This window comes from Apaloderma vittatum, unplaced genomic scaffold (assembly GCF_000703405.1).
Source record: "Apaloderma vittatum isolate BGI_N311 unplaced genomic scaffold, ASM70340v1 scaffold3639, whole genome shotgun sequence".
In the NCBI taxonomy this organism is placed as follows: Eukaryota; Metazoa; Chordata; class Aves; order Trogoniformes; family Trogonidae; genus Apaloderma; species Apaloderma vittatum.
The window spans coordinates 1-18,912 of NW_009736773.1; the positions used below are offsets into that span (position 1 = coordinate 1).

Sequence of the window (18,912 nt, forward strand, 5' to 3'; positions counted from 1 at the left end):
AGCCACTCCTCCCCAAGCCTGTAGTGTTGCAGGGGATTGTTGTGATCTAAGTGCAGGACCCAGCACTTGGCCTTGATGAGCGTCATACAGCTGCCCTTGGCACATTGATTCAGCCTGTCCAGATCGCTCTCTAGAGCCTTTCTGCCCTCAAGCAGATCAACACTCCCACCCAGCCTGGTGTCATCTGCAAAATCTCTGAGGGCACAGTCAATCCTCTCATCCATATCACTGATAAAGATATTAAACAGAACTGTCCCCAATACTGAGCCCTTGGGAGCAGAACTTGTGACCAGCCACCAACTGCATTGAACTCCATTTACCACCACTCTCTGGCTCCAGCCATACATCCAGTTTTACAAGGGTACGTCCGCCCAAGCCCTGAGCAGCCGTTTTCTCCAGGAGAATGCTGTGGGAAACGGTGTCAAAGGCTGTACGGAAGTCGAGGTAGACAACATCCGCAGCCTTTCTCTCATCCACTAACGGGTCACTTTGTCACAAAAAGAGATCAGGTTAGTCAAGCAGGACCTGCCTTTCATTCAGCCCGTGCTGACTGGATCTGATTGCCTGGTTGTCATGTACATGCCATGTGATGGCACTCAAAATGATCTGCTCCATAAACTTGCCCAGCATTGAGTCATACTGGCAAGCCTGTAGTTCCCCAGATCCTTCTCCTGTTCCTTCCTGTAGATGGGTATCACTAGATTTGCTAACCTCCAGTTTACTGGGACGTCTACAGTTATCCATGAGTGTTGGTAAATAATTGGAAGTAGCTTGGTGAGCTGTTCCACCAGCTCCCACAGTACCCTTGGGTGGATCACATCCAGTCCTTTTGCTTGTCTAGGTGGTGTAGGAGGTCACTGACCATTTTACCTTGGATTATGGGGTCTTCCTTTTGCTCCCTGGCTATGTCTACCAGCTCAGGGGGCTGGGTACCCAGAGAACAACTGGTCTTATTATTAAAGACTTGAGACAAAGGAGGCATTTAGCAGCTCAGCTTTTTCCTCATCCTTTGTCACTGTGTTTCCCCCTTCCTCTAATAAAAGGATGGAGATTCTCCTTAGCCCTCCTTTTGTTGCTAATGTATTCACAGAAACATTTTTAGTTGTCTTTTACGGCCGTAGCCAGATTAATTTCTAGCCAGGCTTTGGCCCTTCTAATTTTCTTCATACATAACCTCACAACATTCTCTTTGATAACATCCAACATTCTCTTTATTTCCCTGAGTTCCAGCCAAGCTAGTCTTCCTCTCTGGCTCATCTTTCAGCACATGGGTACAGCCTGCTCACGCACCTTTAAGTTTTCTTTCCTGAAGAATATCCAGTCTTCCTAGACTCCTTTGCCCTTCAGGACTGCCTCCCAAGTGACTTTGTCAACCAGGCTCCTAAACAGGATGAAGTCTGCCCTCTAGAATCCCAAGGAAGCAGTTCTGCTGAGCCCCCTCTGTAATTGCCTTGTTATCAAAAAATCCTTATCAGTTTGTGATTGCTATGCCCAAGATGGCCTCCAGCCATCACATCACCTGTAAGTCCTTCTCTGTTCACAAACAGGTCCAGCTGAGTGCCAGTTTAGTTGCTGAAGGAAAGTTACAGGTAGTCCTTTATCCTCAAGTGTTTTTTCTCTGCAAAAATAAGGTCATTTCCTGGTGCAACCAGCATGAAGCATGGACAGTCAAGTGTCCTAGAAAGACAGGAGAATTTATAACAACTTTCTGAGGAAACCCCTCCATGTAATTTTATTTCTCCCACTATCTATCTAGCTGAAATGCGAAGCATTCTCTAGCATATCCAACAGCATATAGAGACTTTTCAAATAATTCAGTTAGATGTGCAAAATTTAAAAACTTGGTACTATGTGTGTTTGTGTGTGTGTTTAGCTGTTGTTCTCTAAGGAAAAAGAAAAAAAAGGGGTGTACGCCTGTGCTGTTCATCATTTCCTCCTGATATGCTGGACCCTCAAGCTTAACACCTTTCACTTGTATTTGAGGTCTCAAACCCGCTCTTGGTAGACCATTGTCAATAAGCGATGTGACTGGATAAAGGGGAGTTGTTCTGTTGAATAAAAGGCTGAACGCAAACCTGGGAGAATTCAAAGAGCAACCTCTAATTGCATGTCTCTAGCCTCTGTTGCTTCATTGCCTTGCTGCCTCCGTGGTAAAGTTTACTGCTTGTGCATTCTATCCTGACTGCTATCTGTTGTAAAGATTGCCAGGCCCATTCAGTCTCTGAATATTGTGTGAGTGCCATTTTCTTCTGTATGAATGAAATTAAATCATCTTAAATCAAGCAGCATTTAAACACGTTTGCAGTTGCATATGTTGTTTCATGTGATGTCTCAAACATTCAGGGATTAAATATTGCTTCTTTTAGAAGCACAGCATGTTTTCTGTCTTTAAAAAAAACCATAGAGGGGGCAAAACCACCCCATAATAACCTTGTTTTCAACTCACCGTAGGAACTTAGATGCATGAAAGCACTTACTGAAGTGAGTGGAAATATACCTGTAGAATTCAGTGATCTCGGGACTGGGCCCATTTGTATTAGGAAGTTGCTTTATGTTGAAGCTAACAGTCTTGAAGAACTTTTCATTTCAGTAGTTGAGCTTATGGTTAGAGAGGTGTACCATTAATTTCTTCTGTCTGCATGTCTCTTGCAACTTCTACGTATGCAACCATGTAATGCCAGCGTGAATTTTTTTGTTCAAAAGTACTGTGGAGTATTCATTAATTCCTCCACAATGGTAAGTAGAGTATTCTTAGTCTTGGGTTTCCAGATCCTTATAGCTGATGCTTTCGAAGTTAACTACCCAGTGCCAAACTCACTGTGAATGCAAGTCTCTTTTGTGTCCTGAATTTAAACTTTGTAGTGGGTTTTGGACTTGTTCTGTGAGGACAGAGGTTGTTAAGGATGTTATCTGCCTCCAGAAGTAAGTCTGTCCTCATCTTTGCAAGTCCAGAACAGTTGATAGTTTTTGTTAAACTTGCTAAAATTTTAATCTTTGTCAGAGAAACTACACTGAATATTTCAGGCTGAAGACAAATAATGAGCACGAAAGATGGGAATTCTTTTGCAATCTTAACTATAGCAATGTGACTGTAACTTACAGTAGAGCAACTCATGCAAAAGAATATCTTGTCAGAATGAATGTTGGTTACTTGAGGATACAAGCCTGCAAATACCTCTGCTCATGTGTTACTCATGTGAGTAGCCCTGCTGAAATGCCACGTGGCACTGTGAAGACAAGGCTGAGTGGTATCTGTGCCACTTTACATGACACGTCCCTTATAGAGCTGTGACACTTCATCGTTCCCTGCACACCTCTTCTGACTGCTTCCATTTCTCCCTCCTGTTTCACAGATCTGCTTTTACTATGCACGTGGAAGCTGGGCATTCGGCAGTTCCTGAGGAAGGACCCAAAGACCTTCGCTGTCCTCTTTGCCTATATCACACCAAATATAAACGCAACATGATTGACCATATAGTTCTGCACAGAGGTAACAATATTCCTGTATGTGTTTGTATCTGATGAGGGGAATGCTGAACAACACCCTTGTCTCTCAGACTGATTTTACTAATTTGTCTGCTCTCTGTACATCATTAAATTTTCCCCTCTCTGTACATGAGGATAAGTACGTTGAATAAGTCATCGGCCCTTGTGTATCTTTTGTTTCATTCGTAACGGATCTTACTTATTTCCTGTAAAATCCAAAGTTAGCCAGTGCTGAAACAGGGTATACTTAAAATTGTTTATAAGCCTTTCCTCTAGAGAGGTTAACGATCATCAAACACCTGTTTAGCAAGAGTTGCCCTAATTTACAGCTCTGATCTAGGCCAGAGTTTTTTCCTGCTTATGTCTTTGTTATCATAAAGACCTTGTTGTCATTAACTGTGTGACAAGGTGTGTCAACTGGAGAGGCCCCAAAATATCCCTTGATTACTTGCTTGAATTTTCTCTTCAATGTTCTTGGGATCAAGACAAGAATTACTGCATTTTTGCTTTTCTTTAAGACTCTTTTTTCATCTTCACCTCTCCCTTCTTTTTTTTTAAGCCAGCTAAAAGTGGGATTAGGGATTTCTATATTCTATTAACTGCAGGCTTGCTAGCTGAGAAGAGACAGCTGTTTGGGTTCTTTGGGCTGGGATTCCTGCCCATAGCTATCACACTTGATGCTTGTAGATGGTCTGTTGGCTGCTGAAATCCAAACCCATGTGTTGGGATGGCACTCTGCCTGCTTGCAGGTTGGGCAGAGTTTCACAGTAGGGTATTGGTGGTGAGCAAACACAAGTTCTGCATGCCATCTTTTTCCTGGAGGAGATCCTGGTGTGACAAGTGCTATCGTAATTCCTTGTAACGTACCATTTTTGAGTGTTGGTAGTTTAAAGTCCTTCTTGTACCAAAGCAGTGAGGCTGGCAGAGTTCATACAAATTTCTGTCTGCTAGCAGGGCTTTTCTTATGGAACATCTGGGTAAAATGACCTGTCAGTGATTCAGAAAGCACATTACAGAGCTGCCTGACTTGGTTGTAAGAGCTTGGCAGATGCTTTAGCTTTTACTTCCTGTCTTTGAAGGTGTTTCTCTGTGGGATTTTACCCAGCTTCAGGGCATACTCCAGAATTAGCTCACTTTAGAGGAGAGGAGGGTTAACCGCTTCGCAGGGGACCATGTGGTTCCAAGTGCTGCGAGGTGCACTCTGTTTTGAGCCAAGGCTCCACTGGCTGGACACTGCTATACCTTTAAAATACAGATAGACAGGCTTGAGGGAGAACTGGAAGGGCCTAGTTAGGGTGTTTCTCATTCTGCATAGACTTGACACTGGGAATGTCCAATTGTAGACATGGAGGAGCACTTCATAAGATCATGCTATACAGATCTGTCTCTGACCAATTGCAAAGAGGTGGTTACCTCCTGGGTAAGTGACACTGTCCATCTGTATTTTTGTAGAGCTGTTGCTTGCTTTAGTTGCACAAACCAACCTCGAGCCTTTGTGCTAGTGAAACAAAGCTAGTAACAAAGGACGTAGTGGTGTATCCACTAGAACATTGGGAGAGGTAAAACAAAGTAAAAGAAGTTTTAATTCAAATGGAGTTGTAGCTGATAAAGAATCTCAGAGGCCACTGAGAGAAGGACGGAGGTTTTCTCTGGCTTCAAGCATCCAGGTAATAAAGGAAGTTGCATCCTTCCTTAAAGTCTTTTTCTGGTGCATATATTCAGCTAAAAAAAACACTCTACCATTAAGTTTAATTGTGTGGTAGCTTGGGCAGACAATTTTGACAAGATTTAGCATGTACTGAGAAAGAGACAGTGGGATGGTGAATGTAGTCTTGGTTAGCCTCCCTTTTTTATAACCATTGCACTGGTAAAACAAGGGCATAACCAGAGCAGTGGTCCAAGAAAATTACTTTTGAGATGGAGTGATGCAGTGTGTAAAATCAAGAGTGAAGGATTTGATCCATTCATAGTTAATGTTCCTTCTGTGTAAAAGACATGATAGCAGATGCATGACTCATGTTACTTCCAAGTTGCTGCTCCCCTGGTTCTTGGTGAAACAGCGTGTGCTTGAAATTGAGAGTATGTTTGCCTGTTAATGAGTGGCTACAGAAGCCGAATTTTACAGGGCTCAAGCAGTATCAGCTAGAAGCCTGAATTCCCATTGAGAAAAAATAGACAAGAAATTCACTTCCCATTAAGAATGAGGGCAAACAGGAAGCTTCCAAGAGTCTTCTTCCATGTTTCACCTGTTCCTCATCACCTGTTCCTCATCACTATAAAACTGGTTCACCATCCCTTCTCTGGGTACAGATGGAGCACAGACTCATTGCAGGTGGCCTGTAGCAGGGGACTGACACAGGTGGAGGCTGCTGTGCAGGTAGGTGAAGAGAAGTTTGGCTCTAGAGTTCTTCCTGGCCCTTTTGGCAGACAAGCCTGGAGGGAGAAGACATAGAGGAGACAGTGAACTCTTGCTCCCTGGCTAGCAGAGGTGCTGGCCTTTAATTTCGACAATGCAGTTGACTTTCATCATTCCTACTGGTAGCATTCCCATCACATATTTTGAAATGCATTGATATTTTCGAGACCTGAGTGGAATTTACCAAGATCACTATTGGATCTACTTTGAAATCCTTAACGGCATTATTTTTCCTTTTTTTTAGCAGTCATTGTATTCCCTTCCTGATATGGGTAGTGATTTTGTTCTTCCATTTAATAGAAATCAGACCATTTCTCTTGATTAGTAACTGCAACTTTAAGATGAAAAAGTCAAATTTTCAAATTCATCTACCTCCCCAAAGGCTTCATTGCTACGTGTCCTGATTCCTTGCATGTGGTTGTTTCTGGCATTACCCCTTCTACATACAGCTTCTTGCTTGCTTTTGGCTACTGGAATGCAAATGTTACACGTTCTGTGACTGTAGCTTGAATTTGCAGGCAAAAATGCATACTTTCAAACACCCAACATGACCAAATAATTGGTCTGTGTCTAGATAGTAGGACGTTTTTGTTTGTACTCGGTTTACCTTTAAGGGAAGGAAATAATTTGTCTATGCTGTGGTGTGTTGCTGAGTGAAGATTTTTTCCTTACAACTGAGGACTGATAGAATTGCCGGGTGTTTTATGCCAGGAGCAAGAAAATGTATGGTGCAAATACCTAGTGTGTTAATGGCCTTTCAGTTTAACCCCTGATCTGCATTACAGCTAGCCTGAATATTTGAGTTTAATGGGTAGATTGGATTCCCTAAACCAGTACGGTGGGGTTTAGGTGTTTATTTTGTTCTTGTTTTTTAATTAACACTTCTAGCTAAATTGTTACACAGTTCAGGACATCTTTTTGTGATGCATATACTGTAGTCTTTATTTAGACACTGCTGAATTTTGAAGAAGCCTACACATGGATAAAGAAGCTACCTCTTTCCATTTGTGTATGGGGCTTTATGGTTTGTTGTAATATTGTCAGTTGTCCAGATACGATAAAGGCAGTCTAAATGAGTAATTAAATGAACAGAGCTTTGTAGAGGCAAGCTGGAGATGAGAGCATCACCTTACAAAATGTGAGGTTCTGAATCCAAATAACGCTGCAAGATCTGAAATTGTTGTTTGAAGGAAGCTCACTGACATGAATACACCATGTAAAAGTTTTAAATTATCCCCTGAAAGTGAAATCCTTCAGGCTAGAATTGATATTTATGGTTTTTTTGCTTTTCTCATGTTTAGTGTGCTGCTTTTAATTTGGGGAATGTATGTGTGATAATAGATTTTTCTAATGTGAATTAGGGAATGCTACATTACTCCAGACTGGTAGATAAAAACTTTTATACCATCCCGTGTTTTAGCTTTTTTAATGTGTGCCAGGTGTTAGAAGACAAGTGGATTTTCAGATACTTTAACTAGTATTTCTCCTTTTGAAAAATACAGTTACCTTTTTCACTTTTGAAACTGACTGCATCACTTACTTCGGTGAGTTCAAAAACTCACAGCTCCAACAACCTTATAAAAAGTCTTCCTATGACCCTGGAATCACAGCTTTAAATTCTGTTGTCTGTTAGGTAGACTCTATTCTCCTCTTCCCTTTTCCCACCCTGAATGGCTACAAGTGGTGGCTTTATAGCTAGAGAAGCTGTTGTTGGTATAGCAAAGAATTAAAAATCCACTGTTGGGTGGTTTTTTCAAGACTTTGGGAAAACTTCCACTTTCTAAAGTGGCCATAGAGGAAGTTACAAGATAGGATAACTTTTCTGTTCAGGGAGAAGCTGAGCAGGATGGAGGATTTTCTTGGACTGTAGGAAAAATTCTTGTGAGCAGCGGTGGCATATGGACTGGCCAAAAAGGAATGAACAGTGGAGCTTTTGCCACCTTTCAGAAACCCCAATGGAGTTTGTATTTCTGTAGCTATCTTTGGATGTTATATTACCCTCCTTACTAAAGAAAAGAGCCCATCAGCTCAGGTCTGTATGTGGATTGCCACGTCACACATTTTCCTAGCCTTCGTGTCTACCATCTGAGATTCAGGTCTCGTTTTTTTCTGCGTATTTGTTTTAATCTGTTATTAGTGAGCTGCATGAGGATGATGGAAGCTCCTTCTTTAATCTGCAGTCCACAAGGAGTAACAATACTAAATTTCATTGTTCTAGTTCAGAAGGCCACTTGGGTAATGAAAGCCTATAATGAGGATCTTCTGGTGACCCTCAGCTAATGGGTCAGATTTGGGGTTTCCCTTGTGCGCACAGCTCAAGTAACCACAGTGGATGAGTGTTATTTGTACACGTCAGATTCTAACTCTGTCAAATGACTGAAATTAATTGCTGCCTTGTTAGACATCAGTGCTTTGCTTGAGAAGTGGAGAGTTTAAAAGCTCAACAAGAGCATTTTCAGTATATGCCTCCTGTATCAGTGATCTGAACTGTGGGAAGTATGACATGACCTGTGAAAGATTTTGAACTGGGGCTTTCTGAAAGCTGTGATTCTGCTGGAAAGTTTCTGCCTGTGGCTGAACTGCACAGCCTCTTCCAGGAAAAGGTGCTGCCTTGCTTACCCTCTGATTTCCCAGAGAGTAGCTTTAGATGTGATAGTGAGGATATTAGCTCTGATTATATAGAGTTAGCAGGGTGATATATTGGGAAGCACCCTGCAGCTTCCCTTTTTTACGTTTCTAGCAGATATTTCTCCCTGCTGTCAAATTCTGAACCAAAATGGACTTTTGGTCTGATTGATTTATGGCTGGTTTTATATTCCTGAACTTAGCTACTCTGACTCACGGATGGAACCTCATTTGCCCCAGAACCTCCACTCCCATCCTTGCCAACCAGTTATGTTTGTGAGGACCTCTGCATTTCCAACCTTGGAGGATTAACCTTGTCATTGCAGGGAAAATTGTTTTCTTGTGGTTTTTTTGTGTTGGCCCGGCTTAGCTCCCATTCCGTTATAGATGTACAGCTGCCCGTATAGCAGATCCTACTCCCTGTGTGGATGGTAGTGCCCAAACTGTTGACATATGGACATGGTATTTCACAAAATTTGTTAAGTGAATGTTGTCCATCCTGTCCCTACAGAAGAGCGGGTCGTTCCCATTGAAGTCTGCCGTTCCAAACTGTCAAAGTACTTGCAGGGAGTTGTTTTCCGCTGTGATAAGTGTACCTTTACCTGCTCCAGCGATGAGAGCTTGCAGCAGCACATAGAGAAGCACAATGAACTGAAACCTTACAAATGCCAACTCTGCTACTATGAGACCAAACACACAGAGGAGCTGGACGCTCACCTTCGAGATGAGCACAAGGTAACATCCCAATAGTTTTAATTTGTAGCAATCTATTCCTTGCAATTGTGTACTATTTTACTTGCATGTCATCTCTCAGTAGCCAGCTTGCCACTGGTTTTTTTATTTTCTCCCCAAATGTGGAAACTAATCCCTTGTTGGGCTTCACTTCCTCTGTTTTGTATTCTTTCTTTTTTTGTTTAGAAACTCAAAATTGAGGGTTTCTAAAGTTGTTCAGGTTGATCAGAATTGGCAGCCTATTGAACGCGGAGTATGATTATCTGGAAAAGGCAGTTGTGTATGCTAGGTTTATTTAAAGAAGAGAGGCGGGGAAAGGGTTGTGAAACAATATTAAGGTTGTGTGATTCAGCCTCTCTAAAAGTCAGGAGATTCCAAACATAAGATTGCTCTGGCAACTTCAGCAGTGTAACATGCCACGCATATTTTAATAACAAAGAAGGCAATACATCGCCATTTACATTTAACAAGGGAAAGATAAACAGCAAATATAACCAGGTCCCAAGCTTTGTAGTTTTAGTGGAGTGCCTGGGTGCAGACCTGATCCAGTCTTTGAGAAGTCTTTAGAGGTTTTCCACAGAGTATTAGCTTTGAATTTCTGTAACTTAGAGCTATGTAGCTGAGGGACACTTAAATTCTAGAACTGAGATGTGGTTTGGAGCATTTGTTACAAGTGCTTCTTTGTCAGATTTCCAGGGAAGGCAGCTGTATACCTCCGCCTGTTGGAGCTGAGCTGCCTAGGTCCTCACCAAAAACGCACTCCTGCTTCATTGACTGAATGACACTTTCCTTACAGCCAGATACGTTTATACTGACAGTATTATCAGCAGAAGTCCCAGCAAAACTTTTCGTGCTTAAAAAATATTTGGCTGTCTTATAAAAACAAACTCTGTAAACTTATATTGGCCAGCTGTGCTTATCTGCCCTCTACCTTATTACTTCTGGAGAGTCTTCTGCAGTTCACACAATACATGAGATGCTCCAAGCCTTGTAGTCACCACAGCAAGGCACCTGGCATATCTAGGAAGCCCTCATTGTTTTGACACAGTGCATCAGGGATGGGAAGGTTATTCCCTTACTTAGCTCTTGCTTCCAATCCAGACCTGCAGTAATGGTGCCAGTAGTTTAGGGTGTCTTTTCCCCATTTCTTTCTGGTAGTTCCTATCTCACTAATCTGTATGCAAGTTCTGGACTCAGAAACCCAAATATGTACTGCACCTTGTGCATGAGCTGGGTTAAGCGCCTTGCATGTGATCTTCTTTGTTTAAATCTCAGTTGGGGAACCTCATCACAGCTGTCTGTATACAGAGTAGTACTAGGAATCTGCATTTAGGATAACTTGCTGTTTGGAGATGTACACTGCTGTCTAATTCACATGCTCATTAGGTTCATTCACATTCCCTTTCCCACAGAGGAATAAAAAGTAGTCAACTGCTGTTGATATCTCATTCAGCATCTTGCAGGGGGTGCTGTACTGCGCTCGTTCCTCTGTTTCCATCCTCTCTGCTTCCGTGGCTCAGTGCCTGTGCTGTGGAGGGCTGTCTCCCTACATGAAAGATGAATCCAAAATCCTTCCCAGCAGTGACCAATGAGCTCAGAGGACACTTGTCATCCAAACAAGTATTAGCTCTAGTGTCCTGGTCATGCTCCACGCTGTCTGCTGCTACTTTAAATCTGGACTGCTCCTCTACTCTTTCTGTTGGATGTGGTGGGGTTCCTGATTTCTATGCCCTAAGCTGCTACTTTCATAGAGCTGGTAAGAGCTATTAAGTAGCTGGTGCATTTCACCCTAGGGTTAGCTGAATTTGACTAGTGAGTGAAGTGTTCCCATTATAGTCTATCCGTTTGCAAAGCACTTTGCAGCCCTTCATAATGAAAATTAACCTGCTATTAATGACTGGAAGTGTATGTGGCACACAGCAGCCATGTGCTTAGTAAAAGACTCATCCTTTCATGAATGAAGCTGAATGAACCAGAAACAAAGAATTTTCTTTTGGTGTGGATGTGCAGTAGCAGTGTTTGATCACAGCAGTTAAATAGTCTCACAAAAAGAGGATACAACTTAAAGTGGTTTTCATTTTCTGGATTCTTTTGTTTGCTTTAATACATCAAAAATTAGGAAGAAGTTAACAGGGAGTTACTGAATGTCATTAATTTTCTGAAAACCAAAAAATGAGAAATGCAGAATAACCAGCAAAAGAAGAATAACTGTAATTGAAAAGAAATGAGTATTGATGAAGTGACAGCATGTCACCTGTACCTGAGCAGACTTTGGGGTGTACTTGATTTTGTTTGTATATATGATGATTTCTCTGATGAGCTGATGATTGTGTTAATTGCTGAGAGAAGTATTTCTTTCAAAGGTGAGTCGTAATTTTGAGCTGGTTGGACGGGTTAACTTGGACCAGTTGGAACAAATGAAGGGGAAAACAGAGAGCTCCAGCAGTGATGATGAAGAAAAAGAGGACGAGTTAAGCCCCAAGACTGAAGAGAGAGGTCAGTGCAGCTCTTCATTTTATTTATTTTTATTTTCTTCCTGGCACTGCAGCACACCCCACCAGTCCCACCAAGTAAGGTCAGCTGTTGACTCTGCAGCACATTCCTGCAGAGCCATGCAGGCATGCCAGCAGGAGCAGAATGGGGCTTTTGTGAAGACACTGCTCCTGGGGGACTCTCATGTTTCTAATCCTTATTACAAGTTTTCTGTCTGTTAAGAAAATACCTACTATGAGAAAACACAGATAGCATCTGTGACTTTTCTGCCCATGCAGATAACAACTACAAGGGCTTGGAAAGCTACGTAAGTTGGGTATTTTAGTAGTCTGTCAGATTTTATGTTTTGGTAACTTTTCACTCTACATTGTTCAAGGGAGGAATGAGGGGCTTGTGGCCAAACTACTCAATGGCCTGTTAACTATGCCCAGCTTTCCTTGTCAGAGTCAGTCCTGTTGGAGCCAGGGTAGCTCCGTGTGCCACCTGTACCGTTGTGTGTTTAAATGTGTGCCTAAGTTCATATCTTAAGTGCAATCCCACTGACTACAGCAAGGCTAGCCAATCTAATTGCTAATGTTTTTTGTTTGGTCAAAGTTAGAACAGCAGGGTAAAGGTAAGTTCTCTGTAAATTGAACTAAGGGTTTCTTGTCCATCCCTTCCAACAGCCTTCCCCCCTGAAAATCAGGTTATTGCAGTATCTGGTGTAAACTGTGTGTCACGTAATCTGCTCTGCTGTGCAGTTGATCAGTCAAATGCAGTATCTTCACAATTCTCTAACATCTTTAGCTCTGTGATGTCTGAATGTCGGGTTTCTGGGGTCACTCTCCCTCTTAATGCTAATGACTGCAGCTGGGCAAGTTCTGTGTACTTTAACTGAAGGTGCACCAGTAATTTTCAGCTTTCAGACTCACTCAGGAATTGTTCACGGAAGTTGTGTCTTCCCGTATCTTTTCAGATGTTGAAAAATTCTAATTTCTGGATTTAGAGGTTATTTAGAGAAGAGGAGGGGCTCGGGTCAGGGTTCTTAGCTTTTAATAGCAAGATCCCAGAATCATGGCTTTTGCTTAGTATCCCTGCAGCATGAATTTGGTCTATACTTATCACCAGCACTTCAAGTGTGGTTTGTGATAGCTTTATTTTAAATGAAAAAGGAAGTGAGTTGAAAAGGAAAACACTTATGGTTTAAAGGTAAATATCCCTAGCAAGACCTTAGGTAGAGCAATTGAAAAATCAAAGGGGGACCTAAAGGGATATTTATTCTGTATGCATTTCAAAGTTCAGAATTAGTAGCTCGTTTGGAAACATGCTTGGGTGTCTGTTCGAGGACAGCTTTGACCCTCAGAGCTTCATGGCTGGAACAGTGTTTGCGTAATGATGTGACTAAAGGACCAGCTCACCTTAGTTGCAGGTGTAACAGGCTGATTAATGTTTTGTATAGACTCAGAGCTAGCAGGGGATGAAGAGTCAAGCTGTCCTTGTGAGGATTACCACACTATTACATACAAGCACAGGTGCTGAGGTGACCTTGGAAGCCATGGTATCTAGACCAAGGAGAAGAGGGTGCTATCTGCCGAGCCTTACAAATCACTGTAAATGCACCATGTGGAGCGGTACAGACCAAGATGAAGGTCATTGTTTAAATTGGCTTTCAGTTACACCATGAAAATGTAAAAATATCACCCTCTATCCTGGACATTTAAATTTGCAGGGATAATAGATAAGCGTTATCCCCATGTTTTATGTGATGAATAGTTAAGCAAGCAATAGTGTGTTAATAATTCTAGTGTTTATTTTGAACTTTGTTTTTTTCACTTGTATCTGTGGGTTTTTTTAATCTGTGACCGGCTAAAATGATTTCTGCATGCTTGTTCAGTTGACCAGTCTGAAAAAAAATGCATGCTTCCAAGGTTTTTTTGCAGCTGTTCTTTCCTGACTGGCCTGTAGGGTCAATGTTTCACCATTGTTATTTTTTCTTCTTTGTAATCTGTTACTATTTTGCAATATATTATAATAAATAGGTGGAAAAAATGCAGAAAGCTGTTGTCTCTACTACAGCATGGGTATTCAGAAAAGATCCAGTTGTACTGATGCTATTTTTCTATACAAGTTGTGGACTACCACTGTAAGGTGGAAAATCCGAAGTGCGCTTTCGAAAAAAGTCGCAGCTAAGACAGAAACTGAAGGGATGGTTGGATGCTGTGTTCTATGCTGACATCAAGGACTTGTCAGTGTTAGGTTAATGATTGGACTCGATGAGCTTAAAGGTCTTTTCCAATCTAGACAATTCTGTGATTCTGTGATCTCCCTATGGATTTTTAGAAGATAGATCTAACGCAGAAATGGTTTTCCCTGTTAGCAGAGGCCCAGACCTATGGTTATAAATATAGCCTGTCACAGTGGCTAATGCTGTCACAGCTTTCAAACCACATCAAACTGTGTAATCCTGTGTGCCACTTGGGTGCTTTTGACAATTTCAGCCTTTGTGGTGTTAGCAGGAAGTGGGATTTGCTGAGGGTGCCTCTCTGTGCTCCGAGTATCTGGAAGCAAATGCTGTCTGAACCCTCTGAAGTCTGTGACTTTGGCAGAACCAGGATTTCTTCCCATGAGACAAACAGCTCCCAAGATTCACCACTTTGACTTCAGGCTGTCATGTGCAGCACTGAAGGTGCAAGAAGAGTGTGTTGCTTCCCCAGATGGGCTGTTGGACAGTGGACTATTGCCTGTGTGAACAGGCAGAACTGGGCAGCAGAGCTCAGCAGAGCTGAACTGCTGTCCTGGGTGGGACGAGAAAGAACTTGTTGGCTACTGGTAAAGGATAGTTGAAAATACATTGATCTGGATGGAAGAAGATGAGGGGGGAAAAAAGAAGGCCTCTGGCATACACCATGGAAACAGCATCTTCGCCAGTAGAGACTGCATTGTAGAGCGACTGTCTTGTCTTTGCTGACCTTTATGTCTTCGTCTTAGCAGAAACTGGAATCAAGAGGTGTTTTTTCACAGTAGACAAAAATAGATGTGCATGAGCACTTGCATGTGTGATGCAGGAAAACCACAGAGAGGTCAAGTGTCTGTGCAGTCTGTTACCTCTTTTCAGCAGGCCCCGGAGAAGAGCAGCTTCTGACACTCCTTCAGGGAAGCGGTTCTAATTCACACCCCTAGGAGTAAGACTGATTGGGAAGTAGAGCAAACAGGATAGTGTTTTCTCAAGAGGTGATGGATTTATTAGAGTAGCAGTTGCTAATCTTAATGGGAGTTCCGTGTATAAATCATTAACTGGTTTGGGTTGGAAGGGTCCTTTAAAGATCATACTCTGCTCTGGACAGAGACATATTTCACCAGATCAGGTTGCTTAAAGTCGCGTCCAACCTGACCTTGAATACTTCTAATGATGGGGCATCCACACCTTCTCTGGCAACCTGTTCTAGTGTCTCAACACCCTTGTGTTAAAAAATTTCTCCCTTATGTCCAAGCTAAACCTACCCTCTTTCAATTAAAAAACATTACCCTTTGTCCTGTCACTACAGACCTTGGTACAGTGTCTCTCTCCTAAGCCCCATTTAAGATTTGAAAGGCTGCAACAGGGTCTCCGCAGAGACTTCTCCAGGCTGACCAATGCCAACTCCCTATGTCGAGTATCTCCTCTCTGCAGAGGTCTAAAATAAACTTCCTGTTGTGCACTCTACAGTACGTATGGTCATGTACAGAACAGCAGCATTTGCCCCTAAAACTTTTACCTTCTCCTCAGTGCCAGTCAAAGGAATGTTTCTGTCCCCAAAACATATGGAAAGCTTTGTTCGTTGTTTTAGTATTATTTCAAAATGTGCATACTATCTATGTGATTGAAAAAAAGACTGTTTACATGAAATGTTTTTGTATTTTAAGGTGTGCATCCTGTAAAAAGAAAAAAAAAAAGTGAGAAAAAACCCTCCATAAATATTTGTCCCTGTGGCATGAATAGTTTGTGTGTTGCGGTGCGTTTATGAATTTGTATGGCACATAAGGTACTAAAATCCAGATGGAAGCTGAACTGGTGGCATTGACTTACTTTCTGGTGTTGCTCTGGACACACTGCCTTGCTTTGTGTTACTTAGCTGCACGATAAATCACTGACAGTAAGAAATGCAAACTGAGTTTTTTGTTTCAGAGGGAAGAGGCAAAATATGATGTTAAGAACCATTTCATATGTAACTTTCGTAAAGGCCAACTAATGAGAAATATGTCACCAAAAGACATTTACAGGACTTACATATGGATAATAGGGAATGTGTGGGCAATTTTAAGTTCATAGGCTGACCTTGAACAAAGTAAATCCGAGAGTGAAGAAATCAAGTGAGCAAAGATCAGAAGCAAAATGAAGCAAAATCCCTTTTATTCTGTATTTTGGGAGGAGTCAGAAAGATGTTCTGTTGATTTCTTCCTTAGGATAATCCTTGCTAAGGAATTAATGCTGTGAGCAGATGGTGCTGTCTCATTTCCAGCAAAAGAATCAAGTGAGATAGTCCATGCAATTATTTTTAATGGCTTGTGTGGTGATCTTCTTAATTTGTGAGAAAATGCTTCATCTTCTGTTAAAGCTGGCTGCGTTCTTATGGAGTTTGGCTTTCAGAAATACTGCTCCTTGAGCTGCCAGTGACTTGACTTGTATTACTAAGTGCTTGACACTTCTGCAAATGAGGCCTCAAGCACTTTGTATAAAAGATTAGGATGGGATGAAACACCTATGCAGTTAAGATGCAGGATGTAACCCATGAGACTTCATGATGAAGAGATGTCTATTATGAGGATCACTTGTTAAATATGCCAAGTCTTCTTTTCCTAAATTATTTTTACTATCAATTCAGGCGTTACAGATGGGCTTTAGTGAGTTTTTTGGGTTTGCTCTCAAGTCATTTGAGTCCTAAACTTCCCAGTTTTGGCTTTGAATTAAAATTCTGCCGTCTCTTCATTTGTTGAACTGCAGCGACAGGGAGTAGCAACTTATTACCCTTACTTTCACAGATGCTTTTAGACTTAGGATGCGATTTGTCACTTGCGGTGTCACTTTGCTTTGGGGCAGTTGTGTTTTCATAAATGCAGTTATTGGGCAGGTTAGTCCTTTTGCTTCTCAGGGATAAGGTGCATCAGAGAGGATCAGAGTAGGATCACAGTTGTCCCTTTTTGCCCTGGCACTTCTGAATGCACAGGCTGTGCTGTCTTTTTGCAGATCCCATGATGTTTCCTGACAGCGGTGCTCCAGAGAAGCGCTTCCCATGCGAGTTCTGTGGCCGATCATTTACAGAAGGCTCTGAGTGGGAGAGACACGTGCTGAGACACGGCATGTAAGTTGGTTTACATTCCTTCGCCAAACAGCCAAAGGGAACAGTAAATCTCTGTGCATTCCCCCCCACCCCATTCCTTTCCTCTCCTCTCAGAGAGCCCCATTATGAAGGCAAACACAGTTCTATGAAGAACAATTCTGTCTGTCACAAGTGTGGATACAGCCATCAGATGCCTCTGCATTAGAAATTCCTGTTCATCCTTTTTAACTCTGGCTATAGACTCTAGGGTTTTAACTGTGGTTGTGAAACTCAAGATTATCCCAAGGTGAATACCATGTGGCCAGGATTAACTTTATCTCAGTGTCCTGTTGATTTTGTGTGCCAGCAGAGCGACATAAAAATGGGAGAAAATTATACGAAAAATACAAGGAACAGGGTTTCCCCCCTACACACACCTTTATTGTTACACCGCTTTCGCGTGCTTACAGCTCAATTTGCGTAGCAGTGCAAAGGATTATGTGCAGAGAAAAGTCCAGACCTTCAAGGGAAGTAGAACCAGTTTGAACGAACTCCTCCTAAAACATGCATAGTGAAGTTCACTAGTTCATCTTCATAGTGAAAATCTTTGCCTTTCTATAGAAATTTGCACACTGTGGGATGGTATGCATCACAAATAAGAAAGGCATCTCTGGAACAATTGTTTTTCCTCCTTTTGACGAAGATCTCATCGGTACCAGAGATCTCTGCTGACCAAAGTTGCTTCAAAAATACGGACTTGTGGAAGGCATTTGAATACAATATTGTAGATTAACTGTGATGGGATGAGGAATACCACTTCTCTTACCCTTAATCTTGTCTCCTGAGTACTTGAAATGTTGCAACCAGTAAAAAATTTATTGAATCATTAACTCTGTGGGAAAAGTACTCTTTTCCTGTGCCTTTGTCTGGTGCCTTGTAAGTCTGGAGAAAGGGGAATAAACTTCTATAAGTCAGAATTGAGGATCTTCCCCTCATCTCCGGTCTGTCTCAGTGTAGAGCAAATGAAGATTTGGTTTCAAAGCTGGAATATCATGGGTCCCGCTGGTAACTTCATTCTGCTGCCTCTCCACCTGAGCATGAGGTGGCAATGGTGCGGCTGCTTGTTTCCCTTTTTAGCGATCAGTTTTTCCCCCTTGTGTGATACGTACACGTTGGCTTTGCTGTTGTTCTTTGTATCACCTGTAAGCGTTTCTGTTTGCTGCTGCCGTGCTTTCCAGGGCGCTGAACGAAAGCAAGCACAGGACCAGTGAGGACAGCCAGCCTAAGGAAGACGTAGAAGAAACTGTTAGTACACTGCCAGAAGAAAAAGAAGACATTGAGAAAATGGTGGTGGACTACTCCCACAACAGTGAAACAGCAGTCAACGTGGTCGCTGCTGACAAACCTCTCCAAGACAACTCAGAGGCCAAAATTGAATAGGCATGTGGTGTGATTCTAAACAACGTACTTGAACAGCGATGAATGGGGTGGGGTGGGTGGGGTGGGGCGGGCAGAAGGAAGACATAAAGCTGCTTTTAGGACTGAATGATCTATTTTCAAAGCACTGGTACCCGTGTGAGTGTGTGTATATTAAAGTTATTTAAGTGATGGAATAAGTGGCTCCATTACATCACTGCATCTTCTCTTCTGGATCCTGACAATGGGAAGTTACGTTCATCTTGGACTAATGAAGCAACTCCCCGTGTCCCGACATTACACATCATGCTTTGCAGTGGAGACTCGGATTGTTTGTGAATGGAAGCGTCGTGAGCATGGAAGAAGTGGAGGGGGGGACAACTTTCAACGCACAAATTTGTGTGCGTTTTTCTAGTTTTAATACATAACGCTTTTCCAGACTGAATGCAACTGCTTTAGAAAAGAAAA

At 42.1% G+C, this 18,912-nt stretch overlaps 1 protein-coding gene across 1 annotated transcript; it reads left to right on the forward strand.

Annotated features, from left to right (window-relative positions):
* Positions 1-3,353: 3,353 nt before the first annotated feature.
* LOC104279716 (zinc finger protein 462-like) lies at positions 3,354-18,468 on the forward strand (the record flags this gene model as incomplete). Its single annotated transcript, XM_009877092.1, has 5 exons — positions 3,354-3,490; positions 9,039-9,262; positions 11,623-11,755; positions 16,956-17,070; positions 18,267-18,468. Coding segments are annotated over 5 exons (811 nt in total), but the record flags the coding sequence as incomplete, so codon positions are not given.
* Positions 18,469-18,912: the final 444 nt, after the last annotated feature.